Here is a 19,694-nt window from a genome sequence, read left to right on the forward strand (position 1 = left end):
GTCCAAAAAGTGAAAGTGAGGAGCATTTATGGGTACAAGTCAGGAACCGGCCTACTTTACTTATTCCAAGGGTGCTGCATCCAAAAAAAATGGTTCCCAAGCGAAATTTTGAGTTTTTGATATATATATATATATATATATATATATACCTTAAAAGACACTGAGCCTCCACTATATCCTTGCTCTGACTCTAGACTATAGATCCAGAAACTTAATTTCCTCATCTTGATTGCCTACTTACAAAAAAAACTAAGGGGAAATGGTCCAACAACTGAGCAAGATGGGCAATTTGATGGACATTTGATACAAATTAGAAGGTCAAAAACTCAAAATTTTGCTTGGGAACCATTTTTTTTGGACTCAAAGACACAAAATGACAAAAAATTACACAAAATAACCAAAAAAAGATACAAAATGACACAAAATAACCAATAAAGACACAAAATAACCCAAAAAAGACACAAATAGACACAAAATGACAAAAAAAAGACAAAAAATGACAAAAAGACACAAAATAACCAAAAAAAGACAGAAAAAGACACAAAATTACCAAAAAAGACACAAAAAGACACCCTTGAGATATGTAACGTATGCCGGTTCCTGACTTGTACCCATAAATGCTCCTCACTTCTTATGGGAGGCCTTTATTCTGAAATCCGTCTCAACTAAGAGAGAAAACTAAGAAGTTCCTAACACATACATCAATTCTTAAAAAAAAAAAAAAAATGGTGAATAGCATTTAAGAACATTCTTAGGAACATCTTTTTTTTCTTAAGAATTTTCTTTAGTTTTATCTTAAGAAAACTTTTGTGAATCCGGCCCCAGGGGGGGTTTAGATCTTTAGATCTGAGTTGAGGAAGTTATAAAGTATTGTACTGACAACTGTAAATATTTGTGAATTCATTAAATAAAACAAATACACTGTTTATATAAAACATAGCACATGGACTTTATTCTTATAAGGCTTCATAAAATATTTGGTACTGAGCATTCATGTATTTCTGTGTAAAAAATAAAGCAATAGTTTGAGCAAACATATCCATTTTATGCATGCTAAAAAAAAAGCTCAAAGTGGGATAACAACTTTAATATTCGAGTGTCGTAGCAGTCCTATAAGCAGTTACACCCTGTTAGAGGTTCAGAAAGTTCACTGCGTGGCAGTCCTCGGTAATAAAGTGCTTTTCATGGGCAGCCGGGGTTGCCCATCCGACAGAAACACACAGTTCTGAAGAGCCGACACTGGCAGAAAGCACAGAAATCACAGCAGACATTGCTCGGAGATTTACAGCTTCCCCACAAGGGAATACAGTCAGGAGGAGGGGGGGGGCGCTTCTTCACCCCAAACTTGTTCTGAGAGAGAGAGAGAGAGAGAGAGAGAGAGAGAGAGAGAGAGAGAGGGAGAAAAAAAACGAAATGACTAAATGACACAAAATGACCAAAAAAGACACAAAATGACCCAAAAAAAGACGCAAAACGACCCAAAAAAACTAAATTACTTGAAAAAGACATAAAATGACCCAAAAAAAACACAAAATGGCCAAAAAAGACACAAAATTACTAAAAAAAGACACAAAATTATTTAAAAAAGACACAAAATGACCAAAAAAAGACACAAAATTATTTTAAAAAAGACACAAAATTACAAAAAAAAGAAACAAAATTACTAAAAAAAGACACAAAATTATTTTAAAAAGACACAAAATTACTAAAAAAAGACACAAAAAGACACAAAATGACACAAAAAGATGCAAAATTACCCCCAAAAAACTAAATTACTTGAAAAAGACATAAAATGACCCCAAAAACACACAAAATGGCCAAAAAAGACACGAAATCACTAAAAAAAGACACAAAATTATTTTAAAAAGACACAAAATGACCAAAAAAATACACAAAATTATTTAAAAAAAGACACAAAATTATTTAAAAAAGAAACAAAATTACTAAAAAAAGACACAAAATTATTTTAAAAAGACACAAAATGACCAAAAAAAGACACAAAATTACTAAAAAAGACACAAAATTACCCAAAAAGATGTAAAATTACCCCCAAAAAACTAAATTACTTGAAAAAGACATAAAATGACCCCAAAAAGACACAAAATGACCAAAAAAGACACAAAATTACTAAAAAAGACACAAAATTACCCAAAAAGATGTAAAATTACCCCCAAAAAACTAAATTACTTGAAAAAGACATAAAATGACCCCAAAAACACACAAAATGGCCAAAAAAGACACAAAATCACTAAAAAAAGACACAAAATTATTTAAAAAAGACACAAAATGACCAAAAAAAGACACAAAATTACTAAAAAAGACACAAAATGACCCAAAAAAACCTAAATTACTTGAAAAAGACACAAAATGACCCAAAAAAACACACAAAATTACAAAAAAAGAAACAAAATTATTTTAAAAAGACACAGAATTACCAAAAAAAGACACAAAATTACCAAAAAGACACAGAATTACCAAAAAAGACACAAAATTATTTAAAAAGACACAAAATGACCAAAAAAAGACACAAAATTACTAAAAAAGACACAAAATGACCCATAAAAACCTAAATTACTTGAAAAAGACAGAAAATGACCCAAAAAAACACACAAAATTACAAAAAAAGAAACAAAATTATTTTAAAAAGACACAAAATTATTTAAAAAGACACAAAATGACCAAAAAACCCCAACACAAAAATTACTAAAAAAGACGCAAAATGACCCAGAAAAACTAAATCATTTGAAAAAGACACAAAATGACCCCAAAAAACACACAAAATTACAAAAAAAGAAACAAAATTATTTAAAAAAGACACAAAAATATTTAAAAAAGACACAAAATTACTAAAAAAAGACACAAAATGACCAAAGACACAAATTAAATTAAATTAAGGGGACCTTCCACACACAACACGGTAAAGTGCCATTCATATAAAACTCACATTAAACTTTCATGTCAAGGTGGGGGCCACAAAATATCGTCACGAGGGCCACAATTGGCCCGCGAGCCGCCAGTTTGAGACCCCTGCTGTAAACGGACCTTTTGAGTTAAGATTATAATGATTAGCTCATAACAGCTTCGTGAATAAAACGTCATCTTTTTATAATACCTTTTTTTGTTTCTTTGTTTTCTTGTTCTTCCTCACTGATTTTGGCAACTCTGAAAAAGGAAATTAAAAAATAAGAAACTTCACAGTAAAATGATAAATAGGTTAATTCAGTTTCAGTAACAATGAAACACCCTAAATGTATATATCAGCCAAAACAGTTTGGGTTTTTTTTTAAATCTATTACTCCACTGTAAAATAGACTGGCAATATACTGTAATATATATACAAGACATCGCTGTAATTTTTGCATTTATTTTTTGTGAAAAAAAAAAACGTTTTCTCACTGTTAAATGTTCTAAACACCATATCTCTAACAAAAATATACTGTTATATTTAATGGTAAAATCTTTAATTTATGTAGCATTTAATTCTTTATTGAGCATGATAGTGTTGTGGCAGTTAAAAAAACAAATTCAAAATCACATGAAAAAAGACACAAAATGACTAAAAAAGACACAAAATGACTAAGAAAGACACAAAATAACTAAAAAAAGACACAACAACAGACACAAAATAACCAAAAAAAGACACAAAATGAGAAGATAGAATGATCAAAAAAATCCCACAGAAGACACAAAATGACAAAAAAAAGACACAAAATAACTAAAAACAGACACAAAATGACCAAAAAAGACACAGAAAGACACAAATGACAAAGAAAGACACAAATAACTAAAAAAGGACCCAACAACAGACAGAAAATTACCAAAAAAAGACACAAAAAATACACAAATGACCAAAAAACCCCACAAAAAGACACAAAAAGACACAAAATAACTAAAAAGACACAACAGACACAAAATTACCAAAAAAGACACAAAATTACCCAAAAATGATACAAAATACCTAAAAAAAGACACAACAACAGACACAAAATGACACAAAATGACAAAGAAAGACACAAAATAACTAAAAAAGACCCAACAACAGACACAAAATTACTAAAAAAAGACACAAAAAAGACACAAATTACCAAAAAAAGACACAAAATAACCAAAAAAAGACCAAGACAACAGACACAAAATAACCAAAAAAAGACACAAAATGACCTAAAAAGACACAAAATGAGAAGATAGAATGATCCAAAAAATCCAACAGAAGACACAAAATGACAAAAAAAAGACACAAGATAACTAAAAACAGACATAACAGACACAAAATGACCAAAAAGACACAGAAAGACACAAATGACAAAGAAAGACAGAAAATAACTAAAAAAGACACAACAACAGACAGAAAATTACCAAAAAAAGACAAAAAAGACACAAAATAACTAAAAAAGACACAACAGACACAAAATTACCAAAAAATGATACAAAATACCTAAAAAAAAGACACAACAACAGACACAAAAAGACACAAAATGACAAAGAAAGACACAAAATAACTAAAAAAGACCCAACAACAGACACAAAATTACCAAAAAAAGACACAAAAAAGACACAAATTACCAAAAAAAGACACAAAATAACCAAAAAAAGACACAAAATGACCTAAAAAGACACAAAATGAGAAGATAGAATGATCCAAAAAATCCCACAGAAGACACAAAATGGCAAAAAAAAAGACACAAAATAACTAAAAACAGACACAACAGACACAAAATGACCAAAAAAGACACAGAAAGACACAAATGACAAAGAAAGACAGAAAATGACTAAAAAAGACACAACAACAGACAGAAAATGACCAAAAAAAGACACAAAAAATACACAAATGACCAAAAAAGACACAGAATAACCAAAAAATTACACAAATAGACACAAAATGACCAAAAAAGACAAAATAACTAAAAAAAGACACAAAAAGACACAAAATGACCAAAAAATACCCACAGAAGACAGAAAATGACAAAAAATACACAGAATGACACAAAATACACAAAATAACTAAAAAAAGACACAACAACAGACAAAAATGATGAAAAAAGGCACAAAATGACTGAAAAAAGACACAAAAAGACCAAAAAAAGACACAAAATGACCAAAAAATACCCACAGAAGACAGAAAATGACAAAAAATACACAGAATGACACAAAATACACAAAATGACTAAAAAAAGACACAAAAAGACCAAAAAAAGACACAAAATGACACAAAAATGACACAAAATAACTAAAAAAAGACACAACAGACACAAATTACCCAAAAATGACACAAAATAACTAAAAAAAGACACAACAACAGACACAAAATGACCAAAAAAAGACCCAAAAAGGCCCAAAATGACTTCCAAAGACAGGTAAAGACATGAAAAGGAATGAAAAATGGACAGAATAGCCGTTAGAGAGTCCACAGAGTGAAAGTGTCAGACTGACCTACAATAACAACAGATGGTGTCCCCACGTCCAGACTATGGGACAGAGCGTTGGAGACCACCACCCTGTTGGTGGACAGAGTCTCATCGGGGACCATGTGGGCCGAGGACAGGAACGAGTGTGTCACCGCCAGGACACAGCAGCTGAGCAGCAGGGACGCACGCATCTTATCTGGGACAACAAACAACAACAACGGACAGATTCACAAACATGAAGTCACTTTTTAAACAAACATTATGTTTATTAACTTTTATCACACAAAATGACGCAGAAAAGAAACAAAATGACCAAAAAAAGACAAAATGACTTTAAAAAGACACAAAATAACCAAAAAAGACACAAAATGACCAAAACAATACACAAATTGACCAAAAAAGACACAAGATGACCAAAAAAAGGCATAAAATGACACAGAAAAGAAACAAAATGACAAAAAAAAAGACAAAATGACTAAGAAAAGACACAAAATGACCAAAAAAGGAAACAAAGTGACCAAAAAAGACCAAAATTGACCACAAAATGATCAAAAAAGACACAAAATGACCAAAAAAGACACAAAATGACCCAAAAAAGACACAAAATGACCAAAAAAAGGAAAAAAAATGACCAAAAAAGACACAAAATGACCAAAAAAAGACATGAAATGACAAAAAAGACTAAAACACATGAGCACTTTAACACAGTGGAGACAGAGCTGACTTCCAAAATGATTTGGCGACCCCCACAAATCATCTCGCGACCCCAATTGGGGTCCCGATCCCAAGGTTGAGAATAGCTGTGTTAGAGAACACTGTAAAATGATGCTACACACTCCAAAAATTTGATTGCAATCCGTGTTCTGAATGGGGCTTACATTTGTTATTTACATTACATAGTTTTACTGTCACAGAATTCCCATAATGCACAGCAGTGAAGAGAGTAGACTAGGCTAAAATTAGCTGTTAAGTTTGTTATTTAGTGGCTGAAGTCGCTGACCTCTAGTGGCCATAGTTATTATTACATAACGAAGGAGGAAGTGATGAAGTCTCAGCAGCTACAGCCTAGACCAGGGGCCTCAAATTACCTGGGGGCCACTGGAGGCAGTATCAAAATGACCAAAAAAAGACACAGAATTACTAAAAAAAAAAGACAAAAAATGACAAAAAAGACACAAGATGACCAAAAAAAATACACAGAATTACCAAAAAAGACACAAAATTATTTTAAAAAAGACACAAAATTACGAAAAAAAAAAACCAACATAAAATGACAGAAAAAAAAACTTAAAAAAGACACAAAATGACCAAAAAAAGACACAAAATGACCAAAAATAGACACAAAATGACTAAAAAAAAAAGACACAAAATGACCAAAAAAAGACACAAAAAGACACAAAATTACTGAAAAAACACTAAATTACTTTAAAAAGACACAAAATGACAAAAAAAAATACACAGGATTACCAAAAAGACACAAAATTATTTAAAAAAAAGACACAAAATTATTAAGAAAAGACACAAAATTATTTAAAAAAAGACACAAAATTATTTTAAAAAAAAGACACAAAATTACCAAAAAAAGGAATTAAAGGGACCTTCCACACACAACATGGTAAAGTGCCATTCAGAATTACCAAAAAAGACACAGAATTATTTTTAAAAAACTCAAAATGACCAAAAAAAGCAACAAAATGACTAAAAAAGACACAAAATTACAAATAAAGACACAAAATGACTGTAAAAACACTAAATTACTTTTAAAAAGACTCAAAATGACCAAAAATGACACAGAATTACCAAAAAAATGACACAAAATGACCCAAAAAGACACAAAATTACTAAAACAGACCGACTTATTTTTAAAAGACGCAAAATTACAAAAAAGGACACAGAATTATTAAAAAAATTACACAGAATTACCAAAAAATGACCCAAAATGACCCAAAAAGACACAAAATTACTTAAAAAAGTAATTAAAGGGACCTTCCACACACAACACGGTAAAGTGCCATTCATATAAAACTCACATTAAACTAAAAAAGACACAAAATTATTTAAAAAAGACACAAAATGACCAAAAAAAGACACAAAATTACTAAAAAAGACACAAAATGACCCAAAAAAACCTAAATTACTTGAAAAAGACAGAAAATGACCCAAAAAACACACAAAATTACAAAAAAAGAAACAAATTATTTTAAAAAGACACAGAATTACCAAAAAAAGACACAAAATTACCAAAAAGACACAGAATTACCAAAAAAGACACAAAATTATTTAAAAAGACACAAAATGACCAACAAAACCCAACACAAAATTACTAAAAAAGACGCAAAATGACCCAGAAAAACTAAATCATTTGAAAAAGACACAAAATGACCCCAAAAAACACACAAAATTACAAAAAAAGAAACAAAATTATTTAAAAAAGACACAAAAATATTTAAAAAAGACACAAAATTACTAAAAAAAGACACAAAATGACCAAAGACACAAATTAAATTAAATTAAAGGGACCTTCCACACACAACACGGTAAAGTGCCATTCATATAAAACTCACATTAAACTTTCATATCAAGGTGGGGGCCACAAAATATCATCACGAGGACCACAATTGGCCCGCGGGCCGCGAGTTTGAGACCCCTGGCCTAGAAGATTGTGGTGTCTGATGATTCTTTAAACCCATGACCTCATGTAAAACTAAAAGTTGGAAATGTAAAGTAACTTTTTAAGTAATTTTTATGTGATGTACGTAACCCGATGTGTACAATTAATACAAACTATCATCTTTTTTCACTGAACCTACTGTTGTATTGTTTTTATTATCTGATAGTGAGAATTATAAATACTTTATTGATCCCCAGAGGGGAATTCGCTCCAGTTTCTCCAACAACAATAGAAAGAAATATAAGTATATATGGTAAAAAATAGCAGAATATACAAACAAAAAAATGAATTTAATGGGCTAATAAGGTAGAAGGCATGTGATTATGTCATCTTGATGACTATTGTTTGTCTGGAGAATTATATTACACTCGTTTCAAGCTGTTTTATGTGATTATAGGGAAACATTCTCTGATATTATTGTCAAATAAAGTACAATAAAGCTCTGAGCGGCCCTCAGGAATATATTCTGCTTGTAATATTGAAGGCAGGTTTGATTTCAGCTGCTTCATGAATTGTTCTAATGTGTTCTCATCCATGAAATGAATTATATAAATACCATGTGGAGTTTTACTGAGAATATAAACAATCTCTCATACTTCTTTGCTAATCTGACACAGTGCTGTTTGATTCTTGCTGTAAAAAACAAATATAAAGTTTCCTTCCTCAACACAAGACAAGACAAGTTGTTTTTCTTCCTGAGAATATTTTGTATTTCACAGATATTGCACATGAGAAAAAAATAAATGTTAGCATGTTAAATAGGTTGTTGTATGGAGTACAATGAACACCAATTAATAAATATAGATATGTATGCAGAGGATGTACACAGTTTAGTATAAGGGTTATAAAAAAAACATATAATATAGAAAAATATACAGAAGCTAGTTATATATTTACATTTAGTCATTTAACAGACGCATAGAATAATATATCAGCAAATATGGAAGAGTATAAAGTGTGCTATTTAGTATGATGATAAGTATAATAATATAAGTATGATAATATTAGAATATAAGTATAACAACAATAATAATCGTATAATATAATAGCAAACAATGATGTCATCAGTGATAATTCCTGCAGCTGTTTCTGTTGACAGCAGAGACGCTGTGTCAAAGGAAGTCATTTTCAATTTGAACTGAATTGAATAGAAGAAGAAAAAAGTAAAATTACCCCCCAAAAAATATGTAAAATTACAAAAAAAGATGTAAAAAAATTACCTTTTTTTTAATTACCCCAAAAAATATGTAAAATTACCCAAAAAAACAGATGTACAACTACCCAAAAAATATGTAAAAGTACCCCCCAAAACTACGTAAAATTACCCAAAAAAATGTAAAAATTACCTTGAAAAAAAAAAAAAAACCCAAAAAGATGTAAAATTACAAAAAAGATGTTACAAATTACCATTTTTTTAATTACCCCAAAAAAGATGTAAAATTACAAAAAAAAGATGTAAAAAAATTACCTTTTTTTTTATTACCCCCAAAAATATGTAAAATTACCCCAAAAACAAGATGACACAAATTGACAAAAAAGACACAAAATGACCAAAAAAACTAAAAGACACAAAAAAAGATAAATAAATGACACCAATGACAAAAAAGACACAACAACAGACACAAAATTACCAAAAAAATACACAAAATGACTTACAAAGACATGTAAAGACAAAATAGCCCTATAAGACTCCATAGAGTTAAACTATTATACAATGTAACATTCTGGGTTCATTTTGTGTACAATGAGATATTGTTTGAACAAAAAAAAGGTTAGAATTGTTCCATTTTTCATTGTTATAAATTGATCATTTTATTATTAATTTGACACAGCAAACATGTATTAATTTTAACAGTAAAGGTTCTTGCTTGAGATTTGTCAGCTTTGACATGTTCACCTTTACTATTCCTACTGTAATCATTGACTGATGATGTCACTGTGAGAAAGGAAAGATGAAGGGAAACTGTTTTATAGAACTGCACAGGAAAAAATAATCCTCCATTAGAAATATAAACACTGGAAATATCCCTGAGGGAAAACAGAGCAATCAGGAGAGTATTACAGTAAAATACAGTAATCAGCCACATTCTGACTGAAGTCTAATAGAGATGTTTATGAACGGATTACGACTTATACATGTAATATTTTCCGGGGGAAAATCTCTTCAACGGAAAGGCAGAATAATAGACTTTCATAAACATAACATAAGCAAGTTATAATGCAGGAAAACAGCCAACAGACAATTGTACATAACTATATTGTATACATGTGCCAGAGAATTTGCAATTTATTCAAAGAATAAATAAAAGAATACAGTCTGACTACAGGAACTAAGTAAAAGGTCAAACTGAGATAAAAAACTGTTTTAAAGTGTTTTAATGTGTTTTAACTGGCCAGTTAAACGGGTTATAGGTAGGTTAGTGATAGGACACTTATTTCTACATGTATTGATGATGTCATTTTTATGCTCAAAAGTCAGGATGATTTTTTTTACCTTTGAACACAAAGACGTAGTTACTGCATTGCTGTAAAACAGCAACTCAAATTACCTGAGGGCCGCTGGAGGCAGTATTAGAATGACCAAAAACAGACACAAAATGTCAAAAAAAGACACAAAATGACAAATAAAGACACAAAATGACTGAAAAAACACTAAATTACTTTAAAAAATGACACAAAATGACCCAAAAAGACACAAAATGACTAAAAAAGACACAGAATTATTTTAAAAAGATGCAAAATGACCAAAAAAAGACACAAAATTATTAAAAAAGACACAAAATGACCAAAAAAAGACACAAAATTACAAATAAAGACACAAAAGGACTGAAAAAAACACTAAATTACTTTAAAAAGACTCAAAATGACCAAAAATGACACAGAATTACCAAAAAAAGACACAAAATGACCCAAAAAGACATAAAATTACTTAAAAAATACACAAAATTACTAAAAAAAAAGACACAAAACTATCAAAAAAAGTAATCAAAGGGACCTTCCACACACAACACGGTAAAGTGCCATTCATATAAAACTCACATTAAACTTTCATATCAAGGTGGGGGCCACAAAATATCGTCACGAGGGCCACAATTGGCCTGTGGGCATTTTGTGTATTTTTTGGGTCATTTTGTGTCTTTTATTAGTCATTTTGTGTCTTTTTTTAGTGATTTTGTGTCTTTTTTCAGTCATTTTGTGTCTTATTTGGTCATTTTGTGTCTTTTTTAGTTATTTTGTGTCTTCTTTTGGTCATTTTGATACTGCCTCCAGGTAATTTGAGCTTGAGTCTCCTGCTGTAAATACAGGAAGAGTCTGCTTTAAAAAAAAAGAAATCTCTGAATGCTCTAATCTCCAAGTCAAACTCAAAAGCTGCGATGCATTACACGCTTTGATTGAAGCTGCATGCCTTACCATCAGTGCCAATGTACCACAGTGTTTTTAATCTAATTCAATTATAATGTAACAGAATCTCACACACACATGAGTCAAATGTTATCACTGCAGTGGGAACATTTTACACACTCTAATCCAGTTTCTCTCTTCCTCTTAATGCCAAAAAAACACACCGCTAACATTAGGAAACAGAGTGTTTCACTCTGTGCTGGAGCTCCGTTTTAATATAAAATTGGCCACAAAGCGTCAGTGCTGCTTCAAGCAGAGCCGGCTGCTTTTCACACCAATCAAACATGCAGTTAGAGTCCAACCAGTCTCTTTGGCTTGTTTTTTTTACCGCCTGTTAAGCATTTTAGTTGCTCTTGTAAAGGCATTTAAAACATGAAGATATCCATTAATTGTCTGCTGCAACCAGTGCTTTGAAGGACAGTTTTGCTCCTTCAATAACATGTTTGAAAAAAGACACAGAATTACCAAAAAAAGACACAAAAGTGTTAAAAAGACACAAAATTACCAAAAAAAAGACACAAAATTACCAAAAAAAGACACAAAAGTATTAAAAAGACACAAAATTACCCAAAAAACACACAAAATTACCAAAAAAAAGACACGAAATTACCAAAAAAAGACATAGAATTACCAAAAAAAGACACAAAAGTACTAAAAAGACACAGAAGTATTAAAAAGACACAAAATTAACAAAAAAAAGACACAAAATTACAAAAAAAGACACAAAAGTATTAAAAAGACATAAAATTACTAAAAAAGACACAGAATTACCAAAAAAGACATAAAATTACAAAAAAGACACAAGATTACCAAAAAAAGATACAAAAGTATTAAAAAGACACAGAATTACCAAAAAAGACACAAAAGTATTAAAAAGACACAAAATTACCAAAAAAAAAGACACAAAATTACTAAAATAAATAAATAAAGACACCAAATTACCAAAAAAGACATAAAATTACTTTTAAAAAAAACCTTCAGGTTTTAGGGGGTTATTTTAAAATCTCCCAGAGGTTTTACAGGCATTTTTTCATCACAAAAACATATGAAAACGTTTATTGAGCTCTCTCCCCAGCCACACTCACAAATGTTTTTACACGGTCGCCCATAAAGTTTATCAGACACAATCCTGTTAATTGTGGTAAAGTTTTGAGAAGATAAACACTTTATCTGTCTGAATAAATCACTTTGTCACAATCATTTCATGGAAAGAGGTAAAAAATATTTCATTCCAACTTTATGGATGACTGTGTATACAGTATAGTCTGTTAAAAAAACTGCATGGTTAAAAAGATGTGCTGTATTATCTGAAATAGAGAAGATGTTGGGCTTAGAACCCTGTCTCTCATACTCATACTGTAAAAAAAAAAAAAAAAAAAACCTGTTGTTTTTACGGTAAAAAAACAGCAGCTGTGGTTGCCAGAACTTTACCGTAATAAATATGGTGCAACTTTTTAAAATATTACGGTAAAATTATAGTAGCAGGTTTGATTTCACGTTTAAGGTTGCAATTTTATTCTATATTGTACAGTAAAAAAGTAAAACGTTTTTCCATCAAAAGAAACGCTGTTCTGCCATATAATTGACAAGAAAATACTTTATAAATGCTGCATGAATTAAAGACTTTACCATTAAATATTACAGTATATTTCTGTTAGAGATATGGTGTTTAGTACTTTTAACAGTGAGAAAAAGTATTTTTACCAAAAAGAAATGCAAAAATTACAGTGATGCTTGTATATAATATAGAGTATATTTTTGTTACAAACACTGTTTCAGTGTATTTTACAGTAGAGTAATGAATTTTTTTCATTGTTACTGAAAATGAATTAACCCATTTATCTACAGACACAAGGAAAGGAAACAACAACACAAAATAGATAGATAGATAGATGGATAGATAGATAGATAGATAGATAGATAGATAGATAGATAGATAGATAGATAGATAGATAGATAGATAGATAGATAGATAGATAGATAGATAGATAGATAGATAGATAGATAGATAGATAGACTCTATATTTATTTAATTTGTATTCTTCCTCTTGTCTTTTTGTATTTTATTTTTTTTATTTTAGGTGAAATTTGTATGTGTCAATAGGTGGATCTGATGTTTCTGAAGGGGCTGCAAATATATATTTTTAATATATTTAATATATATTTTAATAATATATTTAACATATATTTGAATAATATATTTAATATATATTTTAATAATATATTTATTATATATTTGAATAATATATTTAATATATTTTTAATAATATATTTATTATATATTTTAATAATATATTTAATATATTTTAATAATATATTTAATATATTTTAATAATATATTTAATATATATTTTTAATAATATATTTATTATATATTTTTATAATATATTTAACATATATTTTTAATAATATATTTAACATATATTTGAATAATATATTTAATATATATTTTTAATAATATATTCATTATATATTTGAATAATCTATTTAATATATATTTTTAATAATATATTTATTATATATTTGAATAATATATTTAATATATATTTTGAATAATATATTTATTATTTATTTGAATAATTTATTTAATATATATTTTAATATTATTTATTATATAATTGAATAATATATATAATATATATTTTTAATAATATATTTATTATATATTTGAATAATATATTTAATATATATTTTTAATATATTCGATATTTATTTTAATAATATATGTATTATATATTTGACTATAATATTTAATATATATTTTTAATAACATATTTATTATATATTTTTAATAATATATTTAATATGCATTTATAATTATAATAATAATAATAAATTGGACTTATATAGCACTTTTAAGGATATTAAAAGATGCTTAACAAGGTCCAACAAAAACAAAACATAGAAAACAGTACAAAGATAAAATAATCTAAATAATTTCACTGGTTAAAAAAGTGAATTCTGCTTCTTTCTGGTATTTAAATGTGTTTTGGACACATTTTGGAATCTCAGCCGACCACAGTCATTATTCTCTGTCAAACAGGAAACAACAGACGCCCTGAAGCTCACAGGAGGTTAAGTGAGCGATACTCAGAAAGCGTATTCTGGGCGGAGAACCTCTCCAAGCATTAGTCCGTCCCTTTGAGAGCGCCAGAGAGAATTTCACACACATTGCATATGTTAAATAGCACCTCCAAGCAGCTTATTGACATCTCCTGGCCGCCGTCTGGCTCGACTTTAAAGCGCCAGCAGAGGATCAGAGTGGCTGTTTTTCATGAGGTTTTTTGGAAACCACACTTTAGTGCATTGATCCATTTCAAAGCGGGATGATTTAAAGAGGTGAAACGATGACAGTGGGGAAGTTAACAAGCAACAAAAACATGTGCAGATGTGTGGGTAAAATATGGACTCTGCCATCCAGATATTAGATGCAGACAGCAAAACGGAGCAGGAACAAGAAAATACCTTATTCTCATAGTATTTCATTAGTGAAAACATTCAGTCGGCACATGTGATCTGCAGCTCAGACTTTAGATTCCTGCTGCTTTAACCCTTTATCAGGCAAAGAACTAGATTTGGTAACTTCAGGTAATATTTTGAGAAAAAAGTTGCAGATTTACTAGATTAAATTGGCAAATCTACAAGAAAAAAATTGCAGATTTAAGAGATTTAAAGTGGCAAATCTACAAGAAAAAAGTTGCAGATTTAATAGATTAAAGTGGCAAATCTACAAGAAAAAAGTTGCAGATTTAATAGATTAAAGTGGCAAATCTACAAGAAATAAGTTGCAGATTTAATAGATTAAAGTGGCAAATCTACAAGAAAAAAGTTGGAGATTTACGAGAAAAAAGTGGGGAAAAAAGCTACTTTTTTCTCCCAGATTCACCACTTTAAATCGCTTAAATCTGCGCATTTTTTTCTCGTAGATTTGCCACTTTAATCTCATAAACTTTTTTCTCAAAATATTATTTTCGTATGTTTTTTTTTTTTACACATTCTGGCAGTATGTAATGTCCTCCAAAATTCTCTAGGGTTGAAATTTGGAATTTGCAAGTATTTCAATGAGTGTCCTATTAAGGGTTAAAGTGGTGAATCTGGGAGAAAAAAGTTGTTTTATTCCACTTTTTTCTCTTAAATCTGTGACTTTTTGCACGCAGATTTGCCACTTTAAATCTCTTAAATCTGCAACTTTTTTTTTGTAGATTTGCCACTTTAATCTAGTAAATTTGCAACTTTTTTTTTGAAATATTACCTGAAGTTACCGGATATAGTTCTTCGCCTGATAAAGGGTTAAACCATAAGACCGGCCGAAATGTCCTCACTTTGCAAAAATGCCCTCACTCTGTCACAAAACATGTCCCGGTCCTCACTATGTAGGAAGTACAAGAACACACACACACACACACACACACACACACACACACACACACATTCTTGTACTTCTATCTTTGTGAGGACCCTCATTGTAACAGTGAATTCCCTTGCAAGGTTATAATAGTTTTGGATTTTTCATTAGTTTTAATTTTGTTGTGAATTTTTGTTACAAGTTCAGTTAGTTTTAATTAATTTTTAGAGTGAGTTTGCTAGTTTTAGTTTAGTATTTATTAGTTTTAGTTTAGTTTTTATTAGTTGTAGTGTTTTGTAATGGGGTATTTGTTGGATGGGAGATTAAAAGAGGTCACAGTAAATGTTTCCTTTATTTCCTTTGTCTGATCCATCTTCATTATGTATGAAAAAAGTTGACAAAGACGAAAACGAAGGACATTTTCTCTATAATTTTAGTTAGTTTTGTAACCACACAATACAGTTTCAGTTAATCATCATTATCATGTAACCTTTAACCCTTAAAACAAAGTCTGAAATCTAAAAAAAAAAGCCTTTAAAGAAGTGAGGACCGGCCGAAATGTCCTCACTTTGCAAAAATGTCCTAACTCTGTTGGTTAAAAAACGTGTTCTGGTCCTCACTATGTAGGAAGTACAAGAACACACACACACACACACGTTGCTGTGACTTGTAATCATGTTACAGTCGTGGCTATTATCACAGTAAACAACAACTGTTTCAGTAATACATTATAAAAAGCAGCAGTGATAAATAGTGCGGTAAACTGAAACAATGTGCCTGGAAACAACAATCAACAACAAAAAAAAAAAAAAATGTGCATTTCTGTCAACACTCGTGATGTTGAAACGAAAAAAGGGGAAAAAACTGAGCAACTCGACATTCCTTATTGTTTGTTTGAATTAAATGGGAAGAACATGAGTGAAATATTTGAGCAGATCAACTGTTATTTTCTACATGTTCAATAACTGGGACAGCATGAAATTACAGGTTTGTGGTTGTTCAGATTACTGAGTTGATCCTCAGGAGAGAAACTCTGAGTCCTGCAGATGTTTCTGCTGCAGCTGCAGACTGGACTCTGTGGAGGCTCATAGGGCTGTTTTCTCATGTCTTTTCCTGTCTTTGGAAGTCATTTTTGTCTTTTTGTGTCTTTTATTGTGTCTTTTTTTAAATTATTTTGTGCCTTTTTTTGGTCATTTTGTGTCTTTTTTGTAATTTTGTGTGTTTTTTGGTTATTCTGTGTCTGTTGTTGTGTCTTTTTTGGTTATTTTGTGTCTTTGTTTGGTAATTTTGTGTCTTTTTTGGTCATTTTGTGTCTTTTTTGTAATTTTGTGTCTTTTTTGGTTATTCTGTGTCTGTTGTTGTGTCTTTTTTGGTTATTTTGTGTCTTTGTTTGGTAATTTTGTGTCTTTTTTGGTAATTTTGTGTCTTTTTTTGTCATTTTGTGTCTTCTGTGTTTTTTTTTGGTTATTCTGTCTTTTCATTTTGTGTTTTTTTTTTAGTCATTTTGTGTCTTTTTTGTAATTTTGTGTGTTTTTTGGTTATTCTGTGTCTGTTGTTGTGTCTTTTTTGGTTATTTTGTGTCTTTGTTTGGTAATTTTGTGTCTTTTTTGGTCATTTTGTGTCTTTTTTGGTAATTTTGTGTCTTTGTTGGTCATTTTGTGTCTTTTTTTGTCATTTTGTGTCCTCTGTGGTTTTTTTTGGTTATTCTGTCTTTTCATTTTGTGTTTTTTTTTGGTCATTTTGTGTCTTTTTTGTAATTTTGTGTGTTTTTTGGTTATTCTGTGTCTGTTGTTGTGTCTTTTTTGGTTATTTTGTGTCTTTGTTTGGTAATTTTGTGTCTTTTTTGGTAATTTTGTGTCTTTTTTTGTCATTTTGTGTCTTCTGTGTTTTTTTTTGGTTATTCTGTCTTTTCATTTTGTGTTTTTTTTTTTGGTCATTTGTGTCTTTTTTGTGTCTGTTGTTGTGTCTTTTTTAGTTATTTTGTGTCTTTTTTATTTTGTGTCTTCTGTGTTTGTTTTTTTTTGTTATTCTGTCTTCTCATTTTGTGTCTTTTTTGGTAATTGTTGTCTTTTTGTGTCTTTTTTGTGTCTTTGGTAATTTTGTGTCCTTTTTTGTCATTTGTGTCTTTTTTGAATCTTTTTTGGTCATTTATTGTCTTTTTTTTGTCATTTTGTGCCTTCTGTGGGGGTTTTTTTGTGGTTATTCTGTCTTCTCGTTTTGTGTCTTTTTTGGTCATTTTGTGTCTTTTTCTGTCTTTTTTTTAAATAATAATTTTGTGTCTTTTTTTGGTCTGCTTTGTTTTACGTCTGGATGAAGAAGCGATGCTCTCCAGAGGGTTAAGAGGCATACTTGGCTCTCACAAGAACCAAAATAAACGAAAATATATAAAAAAATAAAACTCTTTCATTTAACATGGTTTTATTGATAATAACCAAAATCATTATGAAGAAAACCATGTTAAATGTCTAGATATCAGCTCTTTAATTAAACTCTTATCAGCTATTTTTGTCGTTATCATTATATTTGTCCAAACAAATGTACCTTTAGTTGTACCAGGCATTAAAATGAACAAGAAACTGAAGAAAACAAGGGTGGATTAATACTTGACTGTATTTTCTGTCATTTTATGTCTATTTCGATAAATTTGTGTCATTTTTTGGTTATTTTTGCATATATTTTTCGTCATTTTGTGTCTTTTTTGGTCAGTTTGTGTCTATTTTGATAATTTTTTTGTCATTTTTTTGTCATTTTTGCATCTATTTGTGTCTATTTCGATAATTTTGTGTCATTTTTTGGTCATTTTTGCATCTATATTTTGTCATTTTGTGTCTTTTTTGGTCAATTTGTGTCTATTTCGATAATTTTGTGTCTTTTTTGGTAATTTTGTGTCTATTTCGATAATTTTGTGTCATTTTTTGGTCATTTTTGCATCTATTTTTTGTCATTTTGTGTCTATTTTGATAATTGTGTGTCTTTTTTGGTAATTCTGTGTCTATTTCGATAATTTTGTGTCATTTTTGGTCATTTTTGCACCTATTTGTGTCTATTTCGATCATTTTTTGTCATTTTTTTGTCATTTTTGCATCTATTTTTTGTCATTTTTGTATCTATTTGTGTCTATTTCGATAATTTTGTGTCATTTTTTGGTCATTTTTGCATCTATTTTTATCTATCTAGTAGTGAAGTCAGATCAAGAATAAAACAAAAAAAAAAGTAAAAATCCTAAACTATTATAACTTTTGTTGCAGTACGGGTGTAAATTTAATTAAAAAACAATATTCACACCCTGTGGCTGATACAATCACGACCACATGGACAAACCAGCTGATTAAGAGCTACAGAGAAGACTTCGGGGTTTCAGCTGGAGCCCTTTGAAATGAACTCATTGGGACATTTATGAACGGGCCCAGAGGCCCCGGGGCCCCGAGTCCGGGCCTTAACTTGAGAAACTGAAGTCACTTCACTTTGAAGATGCCACGAAAATTAAAACCTGGTTCAGCAGTGCATAACGCTGCCAGGAACAGATTTATAACACAAACTGAATCACTTTGATTAGCTAGGCAGTGGGGCACTGAAAACTGAACTTAACTTTAAACTAAACCAAACAAATAAAGCAAAAAGCCTTAGCAAGCAGAGAAGCAATCTTAAGCAAAAAACAATAAGCAAACTTAAAGCAAAAAATACTACCAGAAACCAGGAGCCAGGTTAGATCCACAAGATTAATGCACTTTTTCTTTTTTTTTCTTTTACAATACAGTAAAGTGTTTACTGTAAATCCTCATTTACTGTCTTCTTCTTTATAAACATTCTGTAAAGCTGCTCGCTCACTTTCTGTACTGAATGTTGTACAAAAAAAGGAACAAATTTCATG

At 29.9% G+C, this 19,694-nt stretch overlaps 1 protein-coding gene across 4 annotated transcripts in view; it reads right to left on the reverse strand.

Annotated features, from left to right (window-relative positions):
• Nucleotides 1-804: 804 nt before the first annotated feature.
• asip1 (agouti signaling protein 1) overlaps nt 805-19,694 on the reverse strand; it is a 99,149-nt gene continuing 80,259 nt past the window's right edge. For all 4 annotated transcript variants that reach the window (XM_059329981.1, XM_059329984.1, XM_059329982.1 and 1 more), the window contains exons 2-4: nt 5,431-5,601; nt 3,113-3,162; nt 805-1,350 (exon numbers count right to left, since the gene is read on the reverse strand). In XM_059329981.1, the coding sequence (XP_059185964.1) occupies nt 1,183-1,350; nt 3,113-3,162; nt 5,431-5,596 (384 nt within the window). In that variant the 5' untranslated portion in view covers nt 5,597-5,601 and the 3' untranslated portion in view covers nt 805-1,182. The remainder of the gene's footprint in view (nt 1,351-3,112; nt 3,163-5,430; nt 5,602-19,694) is intronic.

Source organism: Centropristis striata, chromosome 3, assembly GCF_030273125.1.
Source record: "Centropristis striata isolate RG_2023a ecotype Rhode Island chromosome 3, C.striata_1.0, whole genome shotgun sequence".
NCBI lineage: Eukaryota > Metazoa > Chordata > Actinopteri > Perciformes > Serranidae > Centropristis > Centropristis striata.